Source organism: Nerophis ophidion, linkage group LG01 (genome assembly GCF_033978795.1).
Source record: "Nerophis ophidion isolate RoL-2023_Sa linkage group LG01, RoL_Noph_v1.0, whole genome shotgun sequence".
NCBI classification, from domain to species: domain Eukaryota; kingdom Metazoa; phylum Chordata; class Actinopteri; order Syngnathiformes; family Syngnathidae; genus Nerophis; species Nerophis ophidion.
In genome coordinates, this window is record NC_084611.1 from 21,944,686 (window position 1) to 21,971,040 (window position 26,355).

General features: G+C 41.4%; 1 protein-coding gene across 2 annotated transcripts in view; it reads right to left on the reverse strand.

Annotated features, from left to right (window-relative positions):
• Nucleotides 1-574: 574 nt before the first annotated feature.
• si:dkey-178e17.3 (somatomedin-B and thrombospondin type-1 domain-containing protein) overlaps nucleotides 575-26,355 on the reverse strand; it is a 76,867-nt gene continuing 51,086 nt past the window's right edge. For both annotated transcript variants that reach the window (XM_061898304.1, XM_061898295.1), the window contains exons 4-5: nucleotides 18,077-18,235; nucleotides 575-8,547 (exon numbers count right to left, since the gene is read on the reverse strand). In XM_061898304.1, coding sequence (XP_061754288.1) covers nucleotides 8,442-8,547; nucleotides 18,077-18,235 — 265 coding nt within the window. In that variant the 3' untranslated portion in view covers nucleotides 575-8,441. The remainder of the gene's footprint in view (nucleotides 8,548-18,076; nucleotides 18,236-26,355) is intronic.

Here is a 26,355-nt window from a genome sequence, read left to right on the forward strand (position 1 = left end):
CAAATTGCAAAAGATTCAGCAACACAGATGTCCAGAATTGCGCAATGAAAAGAGACGACTTTTAGCCGCAAATGGTGCTGGCTAATATTTCCTCACAGTCCGTGACGTCACGTGCACGCGTCATCATGTCGCGACGTTTCCAATAAGAAACTCCGCGGGAAATTTAAAATTGCAATTTTGTAAACTAAACCGGCCATATTGGCATGTGTTGCAATGTTAATATTTCATCATTGATATATAAACTATCAGACTGCGTGCTCGGTAGTAGTGGGTTTTAGTAGGCCTTTAAAACATGATTATATAATCAAGTGTGTCATTTGGCCTGTCATCATTCCATTTACGCTAGGAACCAGAATGCAGAGAATGCAGTAAAATCATATTGATGGCTCTATGTTTCCACACATTCACTCCACTGCATTCTTTTTTTAACTGCTGCAAGTAAACACAAAGTAAGGGATATAATCAACATCGTTCTTGGCCAGTGGTGTGTGACAAATAAAAAAGAATAGTCATTGTAATCCTCAATTAGAAGACTTTATCTCTGATATCAGAAAATATGACAGGAAGAGGAGGGTTGACAATAAAATAGTTTATTTTTTCACTAATGGAGAGTGAACATGAGGATTATGCTCGGCACCAATAAATGCAATGTTTAATAATAATATATACACACAAACACAGACATGTGGTGGGGAGGGGGATAACAAGTCACGGCTTTGGCACTTAAAGGAACGTTCTGGTATGTGTGTGTGGTATCTGGGATTCGTGCGCTTGAATGAGCTGTGTTGTCCAAGTCAAGAATGTTACGTTAATCTGCTGTTTTTTGGCAGGAAGAAACACACATGAAGAAGTGCCGTGTCTGACCTTTTTGGGCCATTAATGAATACAAACTGGGAGTAAAAAGGGACAAAAAAAACAGGATTGTTATTGATAAAAGTCCCATGTGACGGTAACTGAATGTGTAATGAGGAAGGGAGGGAAAATTCTTCAAAGGGGAACATTATCACAATTTCTGAAGGGTTAAAACCAATAAAAATCAGTTCCCAGTGGCTTATTTTATTTTTTAAAATTTTTTTCAAAATTTTACCCATCGTGGAATATCCCGAAAAAAGGCTATGAAGTGCCTGATTTTCGCTATCTGTATTTCCACCCGTCCATTTTCCTGTGACGTCACATAGTGATGCCAATACAAACAAACATGGCGGATAGAACAGAAAGATATAGTGACATTAGCTCGGATTCAGACTCGGATTTCAGTGGCTTAAGCGATTGAACAGATTACGCATGTATTGAAACGGATGGTTGGAGTGTGGAGGCAGATAGCGAAAACGAAATTGAAGAAAAAACTGATAGCTATTGAGCCATATCACGACATACAATGGTAACGAGGACGAAGTCAACGATCGCCTTCTAACCAACGATTGCATCTTTTGACCACTGGTGCAACTTGAATCCGTCGATTGGTAAGTGTTTGTTTGGCATTCAATGTGGGTGGAGGGAAATAGCTACAAATGTACATACAGCTAGCCTAAATAGCATGTTAGCATCGATTAGCTGGCAGTCATGCCGTGACCAAATATGTCTGATTAGCACATAAGTCAATAACATCAACAAAACTCACCTTCGTGATTTTGTTGACTTTATCGTTGGAAATGCATCTGCTTTGAGTGTCGCGGGATATCCACACATCTCTGTGCCATCTGTCATAACATAGCTGTCGTCGGTAAAATGTGCAGAACAAACGAGGGACTTTCGCATCTTTTGATCACTGGTGTACTTGAATCTGTCGATTGGTATGTGTTTGTTTGGCATTAAATGTGGGTGGAGGGAAAGGCTGGTTGCAAATATAGCTACAAATGAGGCATAATGATCCAATATGTACATAGAGCTAGCCTAAATAGCATGTTAGCATCGACTAGCATGTCGTGACCATTGATATGTCTGATTAGCACACTCCACGTAAGTCAACTTGAAACAGCCTCCGACAACACACCGACGAGGCATGATGTCTCCAAGCTACAGAAAACAGTCGAAAAAACGGAAAATAACAAATCTGATTTGACTTGTGTGTGTAATGTGTTCGAGAAAATGGCGGATTGCTTCCCGTTGTAACGTCACGGGTGAAAGGTCATTGCTCTGACAGCAAACAATTGAAAGGTGTTTAAATCGCCAAATTCACCCTTTTAGAGTTCGGAAATCGGTTAAAAAAACATATGGTCTTTTTTCTGCAACATCATGGTATATATTGACGCTTACATAGGTCTGGTGATAATGTTCCCCTTTAAGGATGTTGACATTTTGTTAAAGGGGAAAATTATCACAATTTCTGAAGGGTTAAAACCAATAAAAATCAGTTCCCAGTGGCTTATTTAATTTTTCGAAGTTTTTCCAAAAATTTTACCCATCACGCAATATCCCGAAAAACTGCTTCAAAGTGCCTGATTTACACCATCGCTATATCCACCCGTCTATTGTTCTGTGACGTCACTGCGTGAAGCCACCAGAAACTAACACAGAAATGTATAGCATAGTAACTCGGATTTCAGCGCCGTAAGCGATTCAACGGATTACGCATGTATTGACATGGATGGTTGGAGTGTGGAGGCAGGTACAGAAAACGAAATTAAAGAAGAAACAGAAGCTTTTGTGCCATATCACGACAGACAGTGGCACGTGAGGAAGGCCGGACGAATTCGGCGATCGCCTTCTAACCAACGATTGGTATGTGTTTGTTTGGCATTAAATGTGGGTGGAGGGAAAGGTTGGATGCAAATATAGCTACAAATGAGGCATAATGATGCAATATGTACATACAGCTAGCCTCAATACATGTTAGCATCGATTAGCTTGCAGTAATGCCGTGACCAAATATGTCTGATTAGCACACTCCACATAAGTCAATAACATCAACAAAACTCACCTTTGTGATTTCGTTGACTTTATCGTTGGAAATGCATCTGCTTTGAGTGTCGCAGGATATCCACACATTCTTGCCATTTCTGTCGTAGCATAGCTGTCGTCGGTACAGTGTGCAGAACAAACGAGGGACTTCCGCATCTTTTAACCACTGGTGCAACTTGAATCTGTTTCTGTTCGTGTTGTTACACCCTCCGACAACACACCGACGAGGCATGATTTCTCCAAGGTATGGAAAATAGTCGATAAAACGGAAAATAACAGAGCTGATTTGACTTGGTGTGTGTAATGTGTTTGAGAAAATGGCGGGTCGCTTCATGATGTGACGTCACGGGTGAAAGGTCATTGCTCTGACAGCAAACAATTGAAAGGCGTTTACATCGCCAAATTCACCCTTTTATAGTTCGGAAATCGGTTAAAAAAAACATTTGGTCTTTTTTCTGCAACATCAAGGTATATATTGGCGCTTACATAGGTCTGGTGATAATGTTCCCCTTTAAATGGCTTTTTTTTCCCCACTCCTACAAGATTCTGCCTAAAAAGTTGTTGGATTTATTTTAGCCAAGACTAATAAATCTACTGTAAGCTCCTGAGTAGTCGATTATTCCTGATAATGGGATTTAACTGAACGGAAACACTTGTGGAACCTCTAAGATCAAATATTTGGTTATTTAAAACAACATTTTCTCATGGGCAATAATGTTATTAAAAATAACTTATTTCAGGGTCAAGCTGTCACCATCATAAAAAGTGGATTAACTGTACAGACATGTATTTTAAGTAAAGTTTTAACAATCAACATGTGTAAAAAGAAGTTACCGCCGATATGAAATGTACAAACCGCGTTTCCATATGAGTTGGGAAATTGTGTTAGATGTAAATGTAAACGATGATTTGCAAATCCTTTTCAACACATATACTCAGTTGAATGCACTACAAAGACAATATACTTTATGTTAAAACTCATAAACTTAATTTTTTTTTGCAAATAATAATTAACTTAGAATTTCATGGCTGCAACATGTGCTAAAGTAGTTGGGAAAGGGCATGTTCACCACTGTGTTACATCACCTGTTCTTTTAACAACACTCAATAAATGTTTGGGAACTGAGGAAACTAATTGTTGAAGCTTTGAAAGTGGAATTCTTTCTCATTCTTGTTTTATGTAGAGCTTTAGTCGTTCAACCGTCCGGGGTCTCCGCTGTCGTATTTTATGCTTCTTTATGCGCCACACGTTTTCGATGTAAAAAAAAAAAAGTGTTCTCAAACCCATCCATCCATTTTCTACCACTTATTCCCTTTTGGGGTCGCGGGGGGCGCTGGCGCCTATCTCAGCTACAATCGGGCGGAAGGCGGGGTACACCCTGGACAAGTCGCCACCTCATCGCAGGGCGTGTTCTCAAACCTAACTTTTGAAATACAAAGAAGTACTGTATTGACCTAAATGTAATATTGTTTTCGAAGATAAAACGTCTTATAAACAGAACAGATATTTCAATATAATAATACATTTACAAAACCTAAAACCAGTGAAGTTGGCACAATGTGTAATTCGTAAATAAAACAGAATACAACTTATATTCAATTGAATAGACCACAAAGACAAACTATTTAATTTTCAAACTGAGAAACTTATTTATTTTTTATGCAAATAATCATTAACTTAGAATTTAATGGCAGCAACACATTGCAAAAAAGTTGGGACATGGCCTTTCCTTCAAACAACAATTAGTAAACGTTTTGGAGCTGAAGAGACCAAATTTTTTTAAGCTTTTTAGGTGGAATTCTTTCCCATTCTTGCTTGATGTACAGCTTAATTTGTTCAACAGTCCGGGGTTTCCATTGTGGTGTTTTAAGCTTCATATTGTGCCACACATTTTCAATGGGAGACAGGTCTGGACTACAGGTAGGCCAGTCTGGTACCCGCACTCTTTTACTATGAAGGCACGCTGTTGTAACACTTGGCTTGGCATTGTCTGGCTGAAATAAGCAGGGGCGTCCATGATATGTTGCTCCAAAACCTGTATGTTCCTTTTAGCATTAATGGTGCCTCCACAGATGTGCAGGTTTCCCATGCCCTGGCAACTAATACACCCCCATACCATCACAGCTTTTAAACTTTGCACGTCTAACAATCCCGATGGTTCTTTTCCTCTTTGGTCCAGAGTTCACAATGTCCACAGCTTCTAAAAACAATATAAAATGTGAACTCGTCAAACTACAGAGCACCTTTAAACTTTGCATCAGTCCATTTTAGATGAGCTCGGGTCCAGCGAAGCCGGCTGCGTTTCTGGGTGTTGTTGATAAATGGCTTTCCGCTTTGCATATAGTCTTAACTTGCACTTACAAATGTAGCAAAAAACTGTAGTCACTGACAGTGGTTTTCTGAAGTGTTTCTCAGCCCATGTGGCTTTACACACTGATGTGGCTTTTTGATGCAGTACCGCCTGAGGGATCGAAGGTCGCAGGCATTCAATGTTGGTTTTCAGCCTTGGTGCTTAAGTGCAGTGATTTCTCCACATTCTCTGAACATTTTGATGATACTACGGACCGTAGATGGTGCAATCCCTAAATTCCTTGCTGGTAGAGAAATGTTGTTCTTAAACAATTTCAAAGTGTTTGTTCAAAGTGGTGACCCTCGCCCCATCCTTGTTTGTGAATGACTGAGCATTTCATGGAAGCTGCTTTTATACCCAATCATGGGTCCCACCTGTTCCCAATTAGCCAGTTCACCTGTGGGATCTTTCAAATGAGTGTTTGATGCGCATTCCTCCACTTTGTCAGTCTTTTTTTGCCACTTGTGCCAGCTTTTGTTGCAGGAATCAAATTACAAATGAACTAATATTTGCAAAAAATAACTACGTTTTCAAGTTCGAATGTTAAATATTTTGTCTTTGAAGTCTATTCAATTGAAAATGGGTTAAAAAGGATTTGCAAATTATTGTATTATGTTTGTATTTACGATTTACACAACGTGCCCACTTCACTGGTTTTGAGTTTTGTGTTTACTGTATATATGTAAATATGGAACCCAACAGGTAGTACCAAACAACAAAGCCAGGCGAAGCTTTTCTTACTGGCACTCACGCACACCCCAACAACTTGGAGAGATGCCCGCTGTACGCAAGTTAGCAAAATGGGGGAGGGATGATATGAAATACAACCATTTTGAATACTGTTATTTCACTGATATACAAATATGATTGTAAAAAAAGTATTTGATTTTTGTCATAAAGAATAATCTTCAATCTATTCAAGATAGGGCTTGAAAAAGTGGTTGTCTTATATTCAGGTCAATACAGCATTTGGGCCAAACTATAACAGTATGAATAAAGATCAATTTTGCCAAAAAGTTTACATTTTGCTCAAAACAATATTATAATATGACTAGATTGTAATATTAAAGGAAAAATATTGCAATCGGTACGCGTGCTTATGGAGGTAGAAAGGATGACTGCTTAAAAAGTTAAAGTTGAAGTACCCATTATTGTCATAAAAATGCCATAGATTTTTTTGTTTGACGTTATCATACATGTGTAAAAAGAAGTTAACAGTTTCCAATCAATAAAAACCACCCTTGATGACCACTGATGACAGACATGCTAACATGCTGGTGTCTTCACTTAAAACTATCGCACTTTGTTCCGTTCTTTTCTACAAGTGTCGACTTAGCTATATTGTACTGAGCAGCGTGTACCGCTTTTCTACGGCGTCTCTTAAAGGGGAACATTATCACAATTTCAAAAGGCTTAAAAATAATAAAAATCAGATACCAGTGGCTTGATTTATCTTTCAAAGTTTTTTTCAAAATTTTACACCTCCCGGAATATCCCTAAAAAAGCTTTAAAGTTCTTGATTTTCGCTATTTGCAATGCGACTGTCCATTTCCCTGTGACGTCATACAGGGCTGCCAATACAAACAACATGGCGGTTACCACAGCAAGATATAGCGACATTAGCTCGGATTCAGACTCGGATTTCAGCTGCTTAAGCGATTCAACAGATTACGCATGTATTGAAACAGATAGTCGGAATATGGAGGCAGATAGCGAAAACGAAATTGAAGAAGAAATTGAAGCTATTGAGCGAATAGCTATTGACGCTATTCGGCCATAGCATGGGTGTACCTAATGAAGTGGCCCATAGCATGGCTGCAATATTAGCATCGCCGGTAAAATGTGCGGACCAAACGATCAGGACTTTCGCATCTTGTGACACTGGATCAACTTGAATCCGTTGATTGGTAAGTGTTTGTTTCGCATTAAATGTGGGTATCTAGTTTCAAATGTACCTATAGCTAGCGTAAATAGCATGTTAGCATCGATTAGCGTAGCATGTTAGCATCGATTAGCTGGCAGTCATGCTGCGACCAAATATGTCTGATTAGCACATAAGTCAACAACATTAACAAAACTCACCTTTGTGATTTCGTTGACTTAATCGTTGCAAATGCATCTGCAGGTTATCCATACATCTCTGTGCCATGTCTGTCTTAGCATCGCCGGTAAAATGTGCAGACACTCTGGCAAATTCAATGGGGGTCTGGCAGCAGATTTCTTGCCAATGGTGCAACTTGAATCCCTCCCTGTTAGTGTTGTTACACCCTCCGACAACACACCGACGAGGCATGATGTCTCCAAGGTTCCAAAAAAGTCGAAAAAACAGAAAATTACAGAGCAGAGACCCGGTGTTTGTAATGTGAAAATGAAAATGGCGGCTGTATTACCTCGGTAACGTCACGTTCTGACGTCATCGCTAAAAGACCGATAAACAGAAAGGTGTTTAATTTGCCAAAATTCACCCCTTTAGAGTTCAGAAATCAGTTTAAAAAAAATACATGGTCTTTTTTCTGCAACATCAAGGTATATATTGCCGCTTGCATAGGTTTGGTGATAATGTTTCCCTTTAAGGTTCATTTCTTGTTCTATTGTCATTGTCGAGGTGAAAGTCTGTGGATTCTGGTGTAGCTTCTTTGAAATAAACTTTAGAGGTTCCACTGTTTAAAATGGACAAAAAAAGGACCAGACTGTGTCCCATTTGTAATAAAAAACAAAAACAACTTTCAATCAGGCCTTAAACTGTAAAAAAGGTGAGGATACAAAAACATATACTGTAGCTATATCACAATAAACATAACGATCAAGGGTAGAAAATGCATAAAGCAAAATCTTTTTTTGTTGTTTTTGCATATTAGGCAATGTCGTTTATAGAGGTAGATAGCAGAAGAGGTAACAATGCATATGAAGCTTGCTGTGCTTGGAGGAAAGAAAGTAACAACAAGGTGTCAGTCAAAACTGAACCACGGGTCGCTGCGTGCGTACTAAGTAATGCAGTACAATCGAGTATGAGCTGAAAAATACGAATACAAGTGGCAGGATGCTGCTGATCTCCTTGAGTGAAGCCATCCATCCAGAGATTCTGGATCTGGGGGCTTGACTGACAAAGGCCCTGCAAGAGTTTTGCAGGAGCTGATTGTGGACAAACTGGTCCTTCGAAGTGGTGATGTGCTTAGGCCGTGTGGCCGATCACACAAAGAGGACAGAGTAAGGTGGACATCGGCAGCCTTCGGACGACGACTCTCGCACCCACGAGCCATGGCAGCCTATGACTGAAGCTGCTGCCCAGAAAGTTCTAGAACAAGGGATAAAACAGAGGTGAGGCACCAATTATTTACTGTGGCTAAGAATGAGGGGCTTTAAGTCACTTACAGTGGGGCAAAAAAGTATTTAGTCAGCCACCATTGTGCAAGTTCTCCCACTTAAAATGATGACAGAGGTCTGAAATTGTCATCATAGGTACACTTCAACTGTGAGAGACAGAATGTGAAAAAACCCAGGAATTCACATTGTAGGAATTTTAAAGAATTTATTTGTAAATTATGGTGGAAAATAAGTATTTGGTCAACCATTCAAAGCTCTCACTGATGGAAGGAGGTTTTGGCTCAAAATCTCACGATACATGGCCCCATTCATTCTTTCCTTTACACGGATCAATTGTCCTGTCCCCTTAGCAGAAAAACAGCCCCAAAGTATGATGTTTTCACCCCCATGCTTCACAGTAGGTATGGTGTTCTTGGGATGCAACTCAGTATTCTTCTTCCTCCAAACACGACAAGTTGAGTTTATACCAAAAAGTTCTATTTTGGTTTCATCTGACCACATGACAATATCCCAATCCTCTGCTGTATCATCCATGTGCTCTCTGGCAAACTTCAGATGGGCCTGGACATGCACTGACACGTCTGGCACTGCAGGATTTGATTCCCTGTCGGCGTAGTGTGTTACTGATGGTAACCTTTATGACTTTGGTCCCAGCTCTCTGCAGGTCATTCACCAGTTCCCCCCGTGTGGTTCTGGGATTTTTGCTCACCGTTCTCATGATCATTTTGACCCCACGGGATGAGATCTTGCGTGGAGCCCCAGATCGAGGAAGATTATCAGTGGTCTTGTATGTCTTCCATTTTCTGATAATTGCTCCCACAGTTGCTTTTTTCACGCCAAGCTGCTTGCCTATTGTAGATTCACTCTTTCCAGTCTGGTGCAGGTCTACAATTCTTTCCCTGGTGTCCTTCGACAGCTCTTTGGTCTTGGCCATAGTGGAGTTTGGAGTCTGACTGTTTGAGGCTGTGGACAGGTGTCTTTTGTACAGATAAGTTCAAACAGGTGTCATTAATACAGGTAACGAGTGGAGGACAGAAGACCTTCTTGAAGAAGAAGTTACAGGTCTGTGAGAGCCAGAGATCTTCCTTGTTTGAAGTGACAAAATACTTATTTTCCACCATAATTTATAAATAAATTATTTAAAATTCCTACAATGTGAATTCCTATATTTTTTCTTCACATTCTGTCTCTCACAGTTGAAGTGTACCTATGATGAAAATTACAGACCTCTGTAATCATTTTAAGTGGGAGAACTTGCACAATCGGTGGCTGACTAAATACTTTTTTGCCCCACTGTAGCTGCAGAGAGTACGATGCGTTGTAAGGCATTGAAAGGAACTGCGGGGACATTTTGTATCGGAAGTTAACTGTAGTAAACAAAATATGAGGCATTTTTTTTAATCATCACACTGATTAATATGTGAGCTGCACCCTCACGTCTCCAGCCTCTTACTTGCCACACGACTGTAATCAATTAGGTGATTTGTGTTTTTTTTAGCCCACGTCAATGACATTTTGGTTAAAATATCACTAAGGATAAAGGCCTACTGAAATTTGATTTTCTTATTCAAACGGGGATAGCAGGTCCATTCTATGTGTCATACTTGATCATTTCGCAATATTGCCATATTTTTGCTGAAAGGATTTAGTAGAGAACATCGACGATAAAGTTCGCAACTTTTGGTCGCTAATAAAAAAGCCCTGCCTGTACCGGAAGTCACAGACGATGACGTCACCCGTGTGAGGGCTCCTCACGTCCTCACATTGTTTATAATGGGAGCATCCAACAAAAAGAGCTATTCGGACAGAGAAAACGACAATTCCCCCATTAATTTGAGCGAGGATGAAAGATTCGTGGCTGAGGATATTGATAGCGAAGGACTAGAAAAAAAAAAAAAATTCAATAAAGTAAAAAAAAAAAAAGGCGATTGCATTGTAAGCGATTCAGATGTTTTTAGGCACATTTACTAGGATAATTCTGGAAGATCCCTTATCTGCTTATTGTTTCAATAGTGTTTTAGTGAGATTTTAAAGATTGTAAAGACATACCTCGAGGTCGGATGGCTGGGGTGAACACGAAGTGTCTCAGAGAGAAGCCGAGGAGCCAAGCTCACAGCTGTCTTTTTTGTAATGACAGCTGCTGCAGGACGACGAATAATCTATTGATGTCTCCGGTAAGATATATACATCACAATTTCCCCATCCAAAAACATGCTGGTTGACGTAGAGAAAACATGCTCGCTTGAGCGCTCCGCTTCACAACAAACAAAGAAACACCGGCTGTGTCTCGGTGCTAAAGACAGCTGCAATCCACCTTTTTCCACCAACAGCATTGTTCTTTATAGTCTCCATTATTAAATGAACAAATTGCAAAAGATTCAGCAACACAGATGTTCAAAATACTGTGTAATTACGCCATGAACCGAGACGACTTTTAGCCGTGTTTGGTGCAGCGCTAATATTTCCTTACAGTCCGTGACATCACGCATACACGTCATCATTCCGCAACGTTTTCAACAAGAAACTCGCGGGAAATTTAAAATTACACTTTAGTAAACTAAAAAGGCCGTATTGGCAAGTGTTGCAATGTTAATATTTCATCATTGATATATAAACTATCAGACTGCGTGGTCGGTCGGTAGTAGTGGGTTTCAGTACCCTTTAAAGTACCAGTAGAGCGGAAAAACAAGTTTCCTCTATATTGAAGCTATGATCATGTATTTTTGATTTATGACACCACAAGTCTTACAAAGTCAATCTCACGGAGATTCCCGGGCCATTTTGAGAGATAATGACGAAGCCGGTCACGTGATCGCGGGACATCGCGCTAGGAACCATAGAGCACTTACCCAACAACAACAATGCTAATCAAGCAGACTTTGTGAGAGACAACATGTTACGGCTCAGACTCCTGCCAACGCTGCTCATCTTTTTGTGCGCTCAAGTGAAAGCACCTCGGGACATGTCCGCAGCCGCGCGTCTCCGCCCTGTAGCATCCACCAGCTGCAAGCATTCACCGATAATCAGCACACCTGCCGGGGATTATCATGCTTTTCTTCTTAAGCCTGGGCAACCTGCCATCGCTCGCCGGAGTATAGTATTCAGTTTCCATTCTCCCTCCGTTCCCGTGTTTGACGTCTATGTGTGTCTTGTCATTCCTCGTCGTCGTTCCCCTGCTACTTGGACTGCCCCCTGGGATCTTGACCTCCCGCTTGGAAACTGATCTTGTCTTTTCGCTCCTGCCCTGGATCATCTGCCTGCTCAACGGACTGTCTTCCTGCCTTGTTCCTCCTCTCGCCCAACACAACACTTGGTAACATACACTTCAGTTAAATTCTACACATAGTCTTACACCACACACTCTTAAGTTTTGTCACACTTCATTTCCTTAGTTTATTGGATAGTATTGATTATTATTATATATATATTGACTATACATATAATAAATTATTGAACATACAGTCCTCTGGTGTCAGTTGCCGTCACCTCACCTTAGTCTAAACATAACACAACAACCATTACGTCTGGAAAAATTATGATCATGTGTGCAATTTTTACTTTCCACCCACAATCTCAATGCTTCTGTATATATAAATGATAAATGGGTTGTATTTGTATAGCGCTTTCTACCTTCAAGGTACTCAAAGCGCTTTTACATTACTTCCACATTTACCCATTCACACACACATTCACACACTGATGGAGGGAGCTGCCATGCAAGGCGCTAACCAGTACCCATCAGGAGCAAGGGTGAAGTGTCTTGCTCAAGGACACAACGGACGTGACGAGGCTGGTACTTGGTGGGGATTGAACCAGGGACCCTCTGGTTCGGCACGGTCACTCTCCCACTGTGCCACGCCGTGTATATAATATAATATTTATTTCCTGTAAACAACACATTGAACATAAATCATTCTCAGGACTGGACTGTGCACCTTACCTTCTTTTGCACTATTTTTATTTTTATTTTCCATCCATCCATCCATCCATCCATCATCTTCCGCTTATCTAAGGTCGGGTCGCGGGGGCAGCAGCCTAAGCAGGGAAGCCCAGACTTCCCTCTCTCCAGCCACTTCGTCTAGCTCTTCCCGGGGGATCCCGAGGCGTTCCCAGGCCAGCCGGGAGACATAGTCTTCCCAACGTGTCCTGGGTCTTATGTTTTGCATATTTTGTAGACTGGCGCACTGATATTGGAGTTTATTTTAATCTCATTGTACCTGTGTATAGGGTAATAAAAGGAATTTTATTCTATGATCCAGGACCTTATATTTTTGAGCGCGAACACAATGAGGACGAGCAATATGTTTTATAAACCGAGTGATGGAGGCAGTTCCCTTGTGACACTATAGCATCCGCAGCATTGCAAGTGTTAAACATACAAAATAAGCATAACAAACCAAAATAAAACAAACACTGTAATATGTCCACTCGCGCTGAGTTGCCGACCGACGGGACAATCACATAATTCCAGATCAATCACAATCCTCACGGAGGGTTAACATTTTTTCCTGTAGGAAACGTCTTTTGAAGTCTATTTCACCATCTTAGGGACAGGCAAGTCGTCTTGCCTGTTGATCCATGGCCACATTTGTCTACTACCAGGCGAGAGATGCATGAATTTTAATCTTGAATTTATTTTTGGCAAGTTTGAGACCAAGCAGAAGCAGTCGTGTGTCAACAATAGCAGCCACAGCTCGCATTAGCTCACGGCTATCGCTGCGCGGCTACAATAGTTTGTCTGCATTTGTGCTTATAATAACAATATCACTCATATTTGGTTAGATTTTTAGTCATGACATGTAAATGGAGTATTGTTAGCGCTTTCTGAATGTTTTTAGAGAGAGTATTGATGAGCGCAAAAGAGGACCCTCGATCTGTTTACTCAATCATTCATTTTCGATTTCTAATGCATAAAAAAAGCCAAGCATGTGTGTTCTTGTTTTAAATAGGGATTCTGAATAATAAACACTACCAGATCTTTTTAAAATTTTTGCATATTTTAGACTGACAGATCTGATAACATGGTCGGAGAAATGTAACAACCGTGATGTCAATCTCCAAAAATAGACGAAAGTATTCGGAGCGGAATATTCAAAATGGCTGACTGAATTTGTGGCATTTTGAGATGTTTAAACAGTGTTTTTACATACAAAACCGGTTTCCATATAGTTGGGAAATTGTGTTGGATGTAAATATAAATGGAATACAATGATTTGCAAATCATTTTCAACCCATATTCAGTTGAATGCTACAAAGACAATATAATCATTCACTTTAGAATTTGATTTCAGCAACACGTGACAAAAAAGTTGGCAAAGGTGGCAATAAATACTGATAAAGTTGAGGAATGCTCTTTAAACACTTATTTGGAACATCCTACAGGTGTGCAGGCTAATTGGGAACAGGTGGGTGCCATCATTGGGTATAAAAACAGCTTCCCAAAAAATGCTCAGTCTTTCACAAAAAAGGATGGGGCGAGGTACACCCCTTTGTCCACAACTGCGTGAGCAAATAGTCCATCCATCCATCCATTTTCTACCGCTTATTCCCTTTTTGGGATCGCGGGGGGCGCTGGCGCTTATCTCAGCTACAATTGGGCGGAAGGCGGGGTACACCCTGGACAAGTCGCCACCTCATCGCAGGAGCAAATAGTCAAACAGTTTAATAACAAAGTTTCTCAAAGTGCAATTGCAAGAAATTTAGGGATTTCAACATCTACGGTCCATAATATCATCAAAAGGTTCAGAGAATATGGAGAAATCACTCCACGTAAGCGGCATGGCCGGAAAGTAACATTGAATGACTGTGACCTTCGATCCCTCAGACGGCACTGTATCAAAAACCGACATCAATCTCTAAAGGATATGGGCTCAGGAACAATTCAGAAAACCACTGTCACAAAATACAGTTCGTCGCTACATCTGCAAGTGCAAGTTAAAGCTCTACTATGCAAAGCGAAAGCCATTTATCAACAACATCCAGAAACGACGCCGGCTTCTCTTGGCACAAGATCATCTAAGATGGACTGATGCAAAGTGGAAAAGTGTTCTGTGGTCTGATGAGTCCATCCATCCATCCATCCATCATCTTCCGCTTATCCGGGGTCGATGTCGCGGGGGCAACAGCCTCAGCAGGGAAACCCAGACTTCCCTCTCCCCAGCCACTTCGTCTAGCTCTTCCCGGGGGATCCCGAGGCGTTCCCAGGCCAGCCGGGAGACATAATCTTCTCAACGTGTCCTGGGTCTTCCCCGTGGCCTCCTACCAGCTGGACGTGCCCTAAACACCTCCCTAGGGAGGCGTTCGGGTGGCATCCTGACCAGATGCCCGAACCACCTCATCTGGCTCCTCTCGATGTGAAGGAGGAGCAGCTTTACTTTGAGTTCCTCCCGGATGGCAGAGCTTCTCACCCTATCTCTAAGGGAGAGCCCCGCCACACGGCGGAGGAAACTCATTTTGGCCGCTTGTACCCGTGATTTTATCCTTTCGGTCATGACCCAAAGCTCATGACCATAGGTGAGGATGGGAACGTAGATCGACCGGTAAATTGAGAGCTTTGTCTTCCGGCTCAGCTCCTTCTTCACCACAACGGATCGGTACAACGTCCGCATTACTGAAGACGCCCCACCGATCCGCCTGTCGATCTCACGATCCACTCTTCCCTCACTCGTGAACAAGACTCCTAGGTACTTGAACTCCTCCACTTGGGGCAGGGTCTCCTCCCCAACCCAGAGATGGCATTCCACCCTTTTCCGGGCGAGAACCATGGACTCGGACTTGGAGGTGCTGATTCTCATTCCGGTCGCTTCACACTCGGCTGCGAACCGATCCAGCGAGAGCTGAAGATCCCGGTCGAGTCCACATTTCAAATTATTTTTGGAAATATTCAAAGTTAAGTTACCCAAGGCATGGGTAACTTACACATCTGTGAAGGCACCATTAATGCTGAAAGGTACATACAGATTTTGGAACAACATATGCTGCCATCTAAGTGCCGTCTTTTTCATGGTTATTATTGCTGCTTATTTCAACAAGACAATGCCAAGCCACATTCAGCACATGTTACAACAGCGTGGCTTCGTAAAAAAAGAGTGCGTGTACTTTCCTGGCCCGCCTGCAGTCCAGACCTGTCTCCCATCAAAAATGTGTGGCGCATTACGAAGCGTAAAATACGACAGCGGAGACCCCGGACTGTTGAACGACTGAAGCTCTACATAAAACAAGAATGGGAAAGAATTCCACTTTCAAAGCTTCAACAATTAGTTTCCTCAGTTCCCAAACGTTTATTGAGTGTTGTTAAAAGAAAAGGTGATGTAACACAGTGGTGAACATGCCCTTTCCCAACTACTTTGGCACGTGTTGCAGCCATGAAAATCAAGTTACTTATTAGTTGCAAAAAAAAAAAAAAAATTGTGAGTTTGAACATCAAATATCTTGTCTTTGTAGTGCATTCAATTGAATATGGGTTGAAAAGGTTTTCCAAATCATTGTGATCTGTTTTTATTTACCTCTAACACAATTTCCCAACTCATACGGAAACGGGGTTTGTAATATATGCCGTATCTCGAGGCATCTACTTGGACAAATAATTTTCCATGTGGCAGCAGGATGGCTTGTAATTCAACAAAGAGGGTATACAATTAAATTCAAAGGTGAAATATTTAAATCATGACTGCAACTTGTGTCAAAGTAGTTGAGAAAGGGCATGTTCACCACTGTGTTACATCACCTTTTCTTTTAACAACACTCAATAAACGTCTGGGAACTGAGGAAACTAATTGTTGAAGCTTTGAAAGTGGAATTCTTCCCATTCTTGTTTTATGTAGAGCTTCAGTCGTTCAACAGTCCGGGGTCTCTGCTGTCGTATTTTACGCTTCATAATGGGCCACACATTTTCGATAAGAGACAGGTCTGGACTGCAGGCGGGCCAGGAAAGTACCCGCACTCTTTTTTTACGAAGCCACGCTGTTGTAACACGTGCTGAATGTGGCTTGGCATTGTCTTGCTGAAATAAACAGGGGCGTCCAGGAAAAAGACGGCGCTTAGATGGCAGCGTATGTTGTTCCAAAACCTGTATGTACCTTTCAGCATTAATGGTGCCTTCACAGATGTGTAAGTTACCCATGCCTTGGGCACTAATGCACCCCCATACCATCACAGATGCTGGCTTTTGAACTTTGCGTGGATAACAGTCTGGATGGTTCGCTTACCCTTTGGTCCGGATGACAGAATGTCGAATATTTCCAAAAACAATTTGAAATGTGGACTCGTCAGACCATGGATCACTTTTCCACTTTGCATCAGTCAATCTAAGATGATCTCGGGCCCAGAGAAGCCGGCGGCGTTTCTGGATGTTGTTGATAAATGGCTTTCGCTTTGCATAGTAGAGCTTTAACTTGCACTTGCAGATGTAGCGACGAACTGATGTCGGTTTTTGATACAGTGCGGGTATCGAAGGTCACGGTCATTCAATGTTGGTTCCGGCCATGCCGCTTACGTGGAGGGATTTCTCCATATTCTCTGAACCTTTTGATGATATTATGGACCGTAGATGTTGAAATCCCTAAATTCCTTGCAATTGCACTTTGAGAAACGTTGTTCTTAAACTCTTTGACTATTTGCTCACGCAGTTGTGGACAAAGGGGTGTACCTCGCCCCAACCTCTCTTGTGAAAGACTGAGCATTTTTTGGGAAGCTGTTTTTATACCCAATCATGGCACCCACCTGTTCCCAATTAGCCTGCACACCTGTGGGATGTTCCAAATAAATGTTTGATGAGCATTCCTCAACTTTTATCAGTATTTCTTGCCACCTTTCCCAACTTCTTTGTCACGTGTTGCTGGCATCAAATTCTGAAGTTAATGATTATTTGCACAAAAAAATGTTTATGAGTTTGAACATCAAATATGTTGTCTTTGTAGCATATTTAACTGAATATGGGTTGAAAAGGATTTGCAAATCATTGTATTCTGTTGATATTTACATCAAACACAATTTCCCAACTCATATGGAAACGGGGTTTGTAGAAAGAAGACGACCAAATACAGTATGTCTTGCAGTACATACAAGAAAATAACATGACTCCTGTTTAATATCCAAGGTGCTTTAATTACTTATTTCATTGGCACAGCGTGGCGCAGTTGGGAGAGTGGCCGTACCAGCAACCTGAGGGTTCCTGGTTCAATCCCCACCTTCTACCAATCTTGTCACGTCCGTTGTGGCCCTGAACAAGACACTTCACCCTTGCTCCTGATGGGTCGTGGTTTGGGTCTTGCATGGCAGCTCCAGCCATCAGTGTGTGAATGTGTGTGTGAATGGGTGAATGTGGAAATAGTGTCAAAGGGCTTTGAGTACCTTGAAGGTAGAAAAGCGCTATACAAGTATAACCCATTTACCATTCATTGTGTGGTCACTCCAGGAGCAACATTGTATACGTGTGTATGTAATTAGACAAAAAGATGTCCCATTTCTTGTCATGGTTTGATTAAATTGTTTTAGATTACCTGGTGCCTTCAAAGCCGCCTCCTCCACATCGGTCTGACTTGGACATGGCGTCACTCTGGCACTCGGCACACACCAGCCTCTCTCTCACCAGCTGAGCACTCCACAGTTGGAGTTTGCACGGCGCGCTTGCTTGTTTCACCCTCAAATACACGCAGTAGCTGCAAAAAAATAAAAAAAGGACCACTGAGATCAGTCGTGTTTGAACAAATGCCGACTAAAGCCACCGACCAACGTGAGCTTGAGGTGAACTCGGCTCTACAGATGGGGGAATCAAACTGTGTTGAATAGCGCCTGGAGCCAGACAAAAGACCAATCAAGGCTCAGATAACACGAGCAGCCTCATTTGAAGACGATCCAGCAGTGTCATGTCACCTGCAGCATATCTTAATATCAACACAGCTCCGACTGCGCTCCACAGACAATAATAACATTGTCTCCGGCAGATGCTTTGTACTTCCAAAATATTTGTTTTGTCTCTCATTCAGTCATCTGTGACAAAAACACCATCCCCATTGGGTGTTTGATCTGTGAAACTACATCCATTTTATTTTTCTTCATTGCTGAACCAGTACAGTAGATTGTATTCTTTTTTTTTTTGCAAGGACACACAATATAAATATTTAGCTCTTATTCCTAGTGTTTGCATGCAGCTTAAAGACCTACTGGAACCCACTACTACCGACCACGCAGTCTGATAGTTTATATATCCATCCATCCATTTTCTGCCGCTTATTCCTGTTCGGGGTCGCGGGGGGCGCTGGCGCCTATCTCAGCTACAATCGGGCGGAAGGCGGGGTACACCCTGGACAAGTCACCACCTCATCGCAGGGCCAACACAGATAGACAGACAACATTCACACTCACATTCACACACTAGGGCCAATTTTAGTGTTGCCAATCAACCTATCCCCAGGTGCATGTCTTTGGAAGTGGGAAGAAGCCGGAGTACCCGTAGGGAACCCACGCATTCACGGGGAGAACATGCAAACTCCACACAGAAAGATCCCGAGCCTGGATTTGAACCCAGGACTGCAGGACCTCTGTATTGTGAGGCAGACGCACTAACCCCTCAGCCACCGTGAAGCCCTAGTTTATATATCAATTATGAAATATTAACATTGCAACACATGCCAATACGGCCTTTTTTTTTTTTAGTTTACTGAATTGCAATTTTAAATTTCCCGCAGAGTTTCTTGTTGAAAACGTCGCGGAATGATGACTTGGCGCGTGATGTCACGGACTGTCAGGAAATATTTGTGCAGCACTATTTGTGGCTAAAAGTCGTCTCTTTTCATCGCGCAATCAAACAGTATTCTGGACATCTGTGGTGCTGAATTTTTAGCAATTTGTTCAATTAATAATGGAGAAGTCAAAGTTGAAAGATGGAGTAGGGTATTAGGGCATGACATTGTACAGAGGTGAAATATTATTATTAAAAGTTACAGTTCAACATGGTGACAGCTCTGGGAAAAAAGCTGTCTCTGAGCCTGTTTGTACTGGCTCTGATGCACCTGTAGCGCCTGCCCGATGGTAGCAGGTCAAACAGGTGGTAGCCAGGGTGTGTGCTGTCTTTGGTGATGGTTTTTGCTTTCTCGAGGCAACGAGCGTTATGTAAATCCTTCAGGGAGAGGAGGGGGCAGCCGATGATTTTTTGTGCAGACTTTATGACCCTCTGAATCGCCTGTTTGTCCGCTTCAGTGCAGCTGGTCATTGAAGAAGCAATTCAACTCGCATCCCATGCTACCACTGTATTATGTTCAAAAAGGCAACATTTTTGATGAACGTCCTTAAAGCGTGAACCTATTTTTTCTTGCCATTACATTTAAATACAGATAAAAACGTTGTTCTGTTCGTATAATGACTTTATTCGAATAATATTTCTACTGCTATTGCTAAAAAGCTATGTAAAAGTGTAACTTGCCATGACCATAGGTATACAAATATTCTCAGAATATTTACATTATTATTAATATCATAATACAGTATCATTGTGACTTTTTTGTGTTCTTGTAAAATTACAATATATTTTAACTTTAGTATCATGGAAACAACATTGTGTGTGTAGGTATTTTCTCAATTTTTAAACTAGAATAGAAAAAGTATAATTATCCGTGCTAAAATTAAACTTCTTCGATGAGGTGGCGACTTAGAATAGAAAAAGTATAATTATTCATGCTAAAATTAAACTTATGCGATGAGATGGCGACTTGTCCAGGGTGTACACCGCCTTCCGCCCGATTGTAGCGGAGATAGGCGCCAGCGCCCCCCGCCACCCCAAAAGGGAATACGCGGTAGGAAATGGATGGATGGAAAATTAAACTTCTGCGATAAGTTGGGGACTTGTCCAGGGTGTACACCGCCTTCCGCCCGATTGTAGCGGAGATCGGCGCCAGCGCCCCCCGCGACCTCAAAAGGGAATAAGCGGTAGAAAATGGATGGATGGATATTTACATTATTATTAATATCATAATACAGTCTCATTGTGACTTTTTTGTATTCTTGTAAAATTACAATATATTTTAACTTTAGTATCATGGAAACAAAATTGTGTGTGTAGGTATTTTCTCAATTTTTAAACTAGAATAGAAAAAGTATAATTATCCATGCTAAAATTAAACTTCTGCGATGAGGTGGCGACTTAGAATAGAACAAGTAGAATTATTCATGCTAAAATTAAACTTATGCGATGAGGTGGCGACTTGTCCAGGGTGTACACCGCCTTCCGCCCGATTGTAGCGGAGATAGGCGCCAGCGCCCCCCGCGACCCAAAAAGGCAATAAGCGGTAGAAAATGGATGGATGGATATTTACATTATTATTAATATCATAATACAGTATCATCGTGACTTTTTTGTATTCTTGTAAAATTACAATATATTTTAACTTTAGTATCATGGAAACAAAATTGTGTGTGTAGGTATTTTCTCAATTTTTAAACTAGAATAGAAAAAGTATAATTATCCATGCTAAAATTAAACTTCTGCGATGAGGTGGCGACTTAGAATAGAAAAAGTATAATTATTCATGCTAAAATTAAACTTATGCGATGAGGTGGCGACTTGTCTAGGGTGTACACCGCCTTCCGCCCGATTGTAGCGGAGATAGGCGCCAGTGCCCCCCGCGACCCCAAAAGGGAATAAGCGGTAGAAAATGGATGGATGGAAAATTAAACTTCTGCGATAAGTTGGCGACTTGTCCAGGGTGTACACCGCCTTCCGCCCGATTGTAGCTGAGATAGGCGCCAGCGCCCCCCGCGACCCCTAAAGGGAATAAGCGGTAGAAAATGGATGGATGGATGGATATTAAATATAATACCAAAACATAATAATTAACATATCCTTGTTCACTGTCATAATTGTCATTCTCGTTCACTTTATTTCGCATAAGCAGTATTAAAGTATATTTCTGGCACTCAATTGTGAAAAAAAAAAAAACGCTTAAAAGTTACATTTTTCAAAGCAAAAAAATACGACATGAACACAGTTGACTAGTTGAATATAACACATTAGTTTTAAAACTGTTTATATTTTTTCAAAGTTTATGTAATGCAATTTTTCGGAGGCCTGCAAATAATGATTGGTGTTCATGGTGGTCACTCACCCTGTCCCGTCCACAGGTGCGCGCAGGAAGCGCGTGCACATATACAAAAACAGTCGAAGGGAGGCAACTTGATTATTGTCGTTATGATGGAATATATATTTAATGATAGCTTATGCTAAATATCCAAATCACTGTCATTAGGTAACTACACCCAATACTAATGCGCATGCACATGTTAGAATAGAGAATGGAATAGAATGGACTTTATTGTCATTATATTTGCATATAACGAGATTAAAGACTCCAACTTAAGGTGCGGTAGTGGGAACGAATATGGGGTGAAATAAATAACACAAGAGGTAATAAAGGAAGAAACTAACAGACTACTATCCAATAAAAATAATAAGCACTCCTGTACAATATACAAAACACTATAGAAATACAAAATACTGTGTTATGTACGGATGTAAAAAATGTGTGAATGACAAACAGAATACAATGATTTGCAAATCCTTTTCAACCTATATTCAATTGAATAGACTGCAAAGACAAGATACTTAACACTCAAACGGGAAAATGTAGTTATTTTTGCAAATATTAGCTCATTTGGAAATTGATGACTCCTACACGTTTTAAAAAAAGTTGGCACAAATGGCAAAAGAGACTGACAAAGTTGAGGGATGCTAATCAGAGGCACTATGGTGAGCCCACTGACCAACTGCATCTCTGTCTGGACTGGAACCTGCAGTGCCTCGGACTGGTAGTCTCTGCAGGGAGTGGTGAGGACAGCAGAAAAGATCATCAGGACTCCTCTTCCTCCTATTCAGGAGATCGCAACAAGCCGCTGCCTGACCAGGGCTCAGAAAATCTGCAGAGACTCCTCCCACCCCCACCAAGGACTGTTTTCACTGATGGACTCTAGAAAGAGGTTCCGCAGCCTCCGTAGCAGAACCTCCAGGTTCTGTAACAGCTTCTTCCCTCAGGCCGTAAGACTCTTGAACGGATCATAATATTCCCCTTAATTTCCCCCAAAATGGATTAACTTGCTGAAATTTAAAGACAATAAAACATACATCCATAAACGTGGATGCATATGCAAAAGTGCAATATATATATATATATATATATATATATATATATATATATATATATATATATATATATATATATATATATATATATATATATATATATATATATCTGTACAGTATTCTATTTATTAATATCTGCACCTTATTGCTCTTTTATCCTGCACTAGCAAGAGCTAATGCAATTGTTCACCACTTTGTGAACAATGTGCATGTATTGGTATGGGGGTGTTTTAGTGCCCAAGGCATACTTGCCAACCTGAGACCTCCGATTTCGAGGGGTGGGGGCGTGGTTGGGGGCGTGGTTAAGAGGGGAGGAGTATATTTACAGCTATCCATCCATCCATCCATTTTCTACCGCTTATTCCCTTTGGGGTCAAGGGGGGCGCTGGTGCCTATCTCAGCTACAATCGGGCGGAAGGCGCGTACACCCTGGACAAGTTTCCCCCTCATCGCAGTATGTGTAGGAATTTTTATTTATAATTGAATCACTTGTTTATTTTTCAACAAGTTTTTAGTTATTTTTATATCTTTTTTTCCAAATAGTTCAAGAAAGACCACTACAAATGAGCAATATTTTGCACTGTTATACAATTTAATAAATCAGAAACTGATGACATTGTTCTGTATTTTAAAACTGTATCTTTTTTTTTCAACCAAAAATGCTTTGCTCTGATTAGGGGGTATTTGAATTAAAAAAATGTTCACAGGGGGTACATCTCTGTAAAAAGGTTGAGAACCACTGCTCTAAAAGCCATAGATGTTATTGTCACATATGCATGCACAGTTGATGACAGTATTGTCCTGTTTAAGAGTGTCACAACATTGCTGTTTACGGCAGACTAACTGCTTTACGGTCAACGAAAACGTGACTACTGTTGTGTGTTGACATTAATGAGACTGCCTAACAATGAACCCACATAAGAAACCAAAAACTCACCCTCGATTACAGTTATAACGTCATTGGGCAGGCACTCTGTTTATATTGTGGGAAAGCGGACGTGAAAACAGGTGGTCGACACGTCACTCGGGTCCGCATGGAGCTGGAGGCGGCGTGGCCTCCAGCTGCGCCTGATTTCCGGAAATTTTCGGGAGAAAATTTGTCCCGGGAGGTTTTCGGGAGAGGCGCTGAATTTCGGGAGTCTCCCGGAAAATCCGGGAGGGTTGGCAAGTATGGCCCAAGGCATGGGTAACTTACACATCTGTGAAGGCACCATTAACATTGAAAGGTACATACGGGTTTTGTAGCAACATTTGTTGCCATCCAAGCCATGTTATCATGGACGCCCCTGCTTATTTCAGCAAGATAATGCCAAGCCACGTGTTACAACAGCGTGGCTTCATAGTAAAAGAGTGTGGGTACTAGACTGGCCTGTTTGTAGTCCAGACCCATTGAAAATGCGTGGCGCAATTAGAAGCCTAAAATACCACAACGGACACCCCGGACTGTTGAACAACTTAAGCAGAACATCAAGCAAGAATGGGAAATAATTCCACCTGAAAAGCTTCAAAAATTGGTCTCCTCAGGTCCCAAAAGTTTACTGAGTGTTGTTAAAAGGAAAGGCCATGTAAAATCAATAGAAGCATTAAAGTCTCACCTTAAAACTCATTTGTATACTCTAGCCTTTAAATAGACTCCCTTTTTAGACCAGTTGATCTGCCGTTTCTTTTCTTTTTCTCCTATGTCCCACTCTCCCTTGTGGAGGGGGTCTGGTCCGATCCGGTGGCCAAGTACTGCTTGCCTGTGTATCGGCTGGGGACATCTCTGCGCTGCTGATCCGCCTCCGCTTGGGATGGTTTCCTGCTGGCTCCGCTGTGAACGGGACTCTCGCTGCTGTGTTGGATCCGCTTTGGACTGGACTCTCGCGACTGTGTTGGATCCATTATGGATTGAACTTTCACAGTATCATGTTAGACCCGCTCGACATCCATTGCTTTCCTCCTCTCCAAGGTTCTCATAGTCATCATTGTCACCGACGTCCCACTGGGTGTGAGTTTTCCTTGCCCTTATGTGGGCCTACCGAGGATGTCGTAGTGGTTTGTGCAGCCCTTTGAGACACTAGTGATTTAGGGCTATATAAGTAAATATTGATTGATTGATTGATTGATTGAAAATGCCCCTGTGCCTACATTTTTCAATGTGTTATTGCCATCAAATTCTAAGTTAATGATTATTTGCAAAAAAAAAATGTTTTTCAGTTTGAACATTAAATATATTGTCTTTTCAGTCTATTCAAATCAATATAAATCGAAAAGGATTTGCAAATCATTGTATTCTGCTTTTATTTATATTTTTGTATGTACGTCGTTATTTCCTCGAAGCCGCGAGAGTTCGGTATAATAACGCATCAAATACATTGGAAGGTTAGCGCCCTCCAAGCATAAGCGTAAATGTTGCAAACAGCCCCTTTTACTTTAATAGATGATCATGTGTCATACTTGCCAACCCTCCCGGATTTCCTGGTAGACTCCCGAAATTCAGCGCCTCTCCCGAAAACCTCCCGGACACATTTTCTCCCGAAAATCTCCCGAAATTCAGGCGAAGCTGGAGGCCACGCCTCCTCCAGCTCAATGCGGACCTGAGTGACGTGTACAAAGAGCGCGTCTGCCCAATGACGTTATAACTGTAGAATGATCGAGGGCAAATTCTTGGTTTCTTATGTAGGTTTATTGTTAGGCAGTTTCATTATCGTCACACAACAACAACAGTCCGAATTTGTCTACCTAAAACAGTTTGTCTGCCAAACAGCAATGTATTGTGACACTCTTAAACAGGACAATTCGGCCATCTACTCAGTGGCCCAGTGGTTAGAGTGTGCGTCGTGAGTTCAAATCCCGGCTGAGTCATACTAAAGACTATAAAAATGGGACTCATTACCTCCCTGCTTGGAACTCAGCATCAAGGGTTGGAATTGGGGGTTAAATCACCATAAATGACTACCGGGCGCGGCCACCGCTGCTGCCCACTCCTCCCCTCACCTCCCAGGGGGTGATCAAGGGTGATGGGTCAAATCCAGAGAATAATTTCGCCACATCTAGTATGTGTGTGACAATCATTGGTACTTTAACTTTATCTAGTGTACATGCATATGGTTAGAAAAAAAATAAATATTCAACCCTCAACTCAACAATGAGTAAACAAGTGTTATGTGTGTGTAAATGTGTAAATAAATGAACATTGAAATTCAAATATTTATTTTATATATATATATATATATATATATATGAAAAACTTGACTTGGTGAATATTAATCTAGCGGTAAATATATTCCTCACCTCTTAACCACGCCCCCAACCACGCCCCGCTCCCGACCACGCCCCCCACACACCACCTCCCGAAATCGGAGGTCTCAAGGTTGGCAAGTATGTCATGTGTTGTTGTAAAATGTTGCCAACACTGCAGTATGAGTTCAAAGTTTGGAAACACCTGACAGTTCAATAGCATGAGCAAGTGTCTCAAAACTTTTGACCGGTACTTTATGTCCCAAAGTGGGAAGCAAATTCCCGTCTTCCAAAACTTTGTTTTCACTGAGTTTATTGTCTGTGTTCGGTTTCATGACCACATCAGGGACCTTTTTAATCCTCATCCTTATCCATTAGTCTTATTTTTTGAGTAATGTGTGTCCAAGCCGCTGATACTCAGTCAAAACA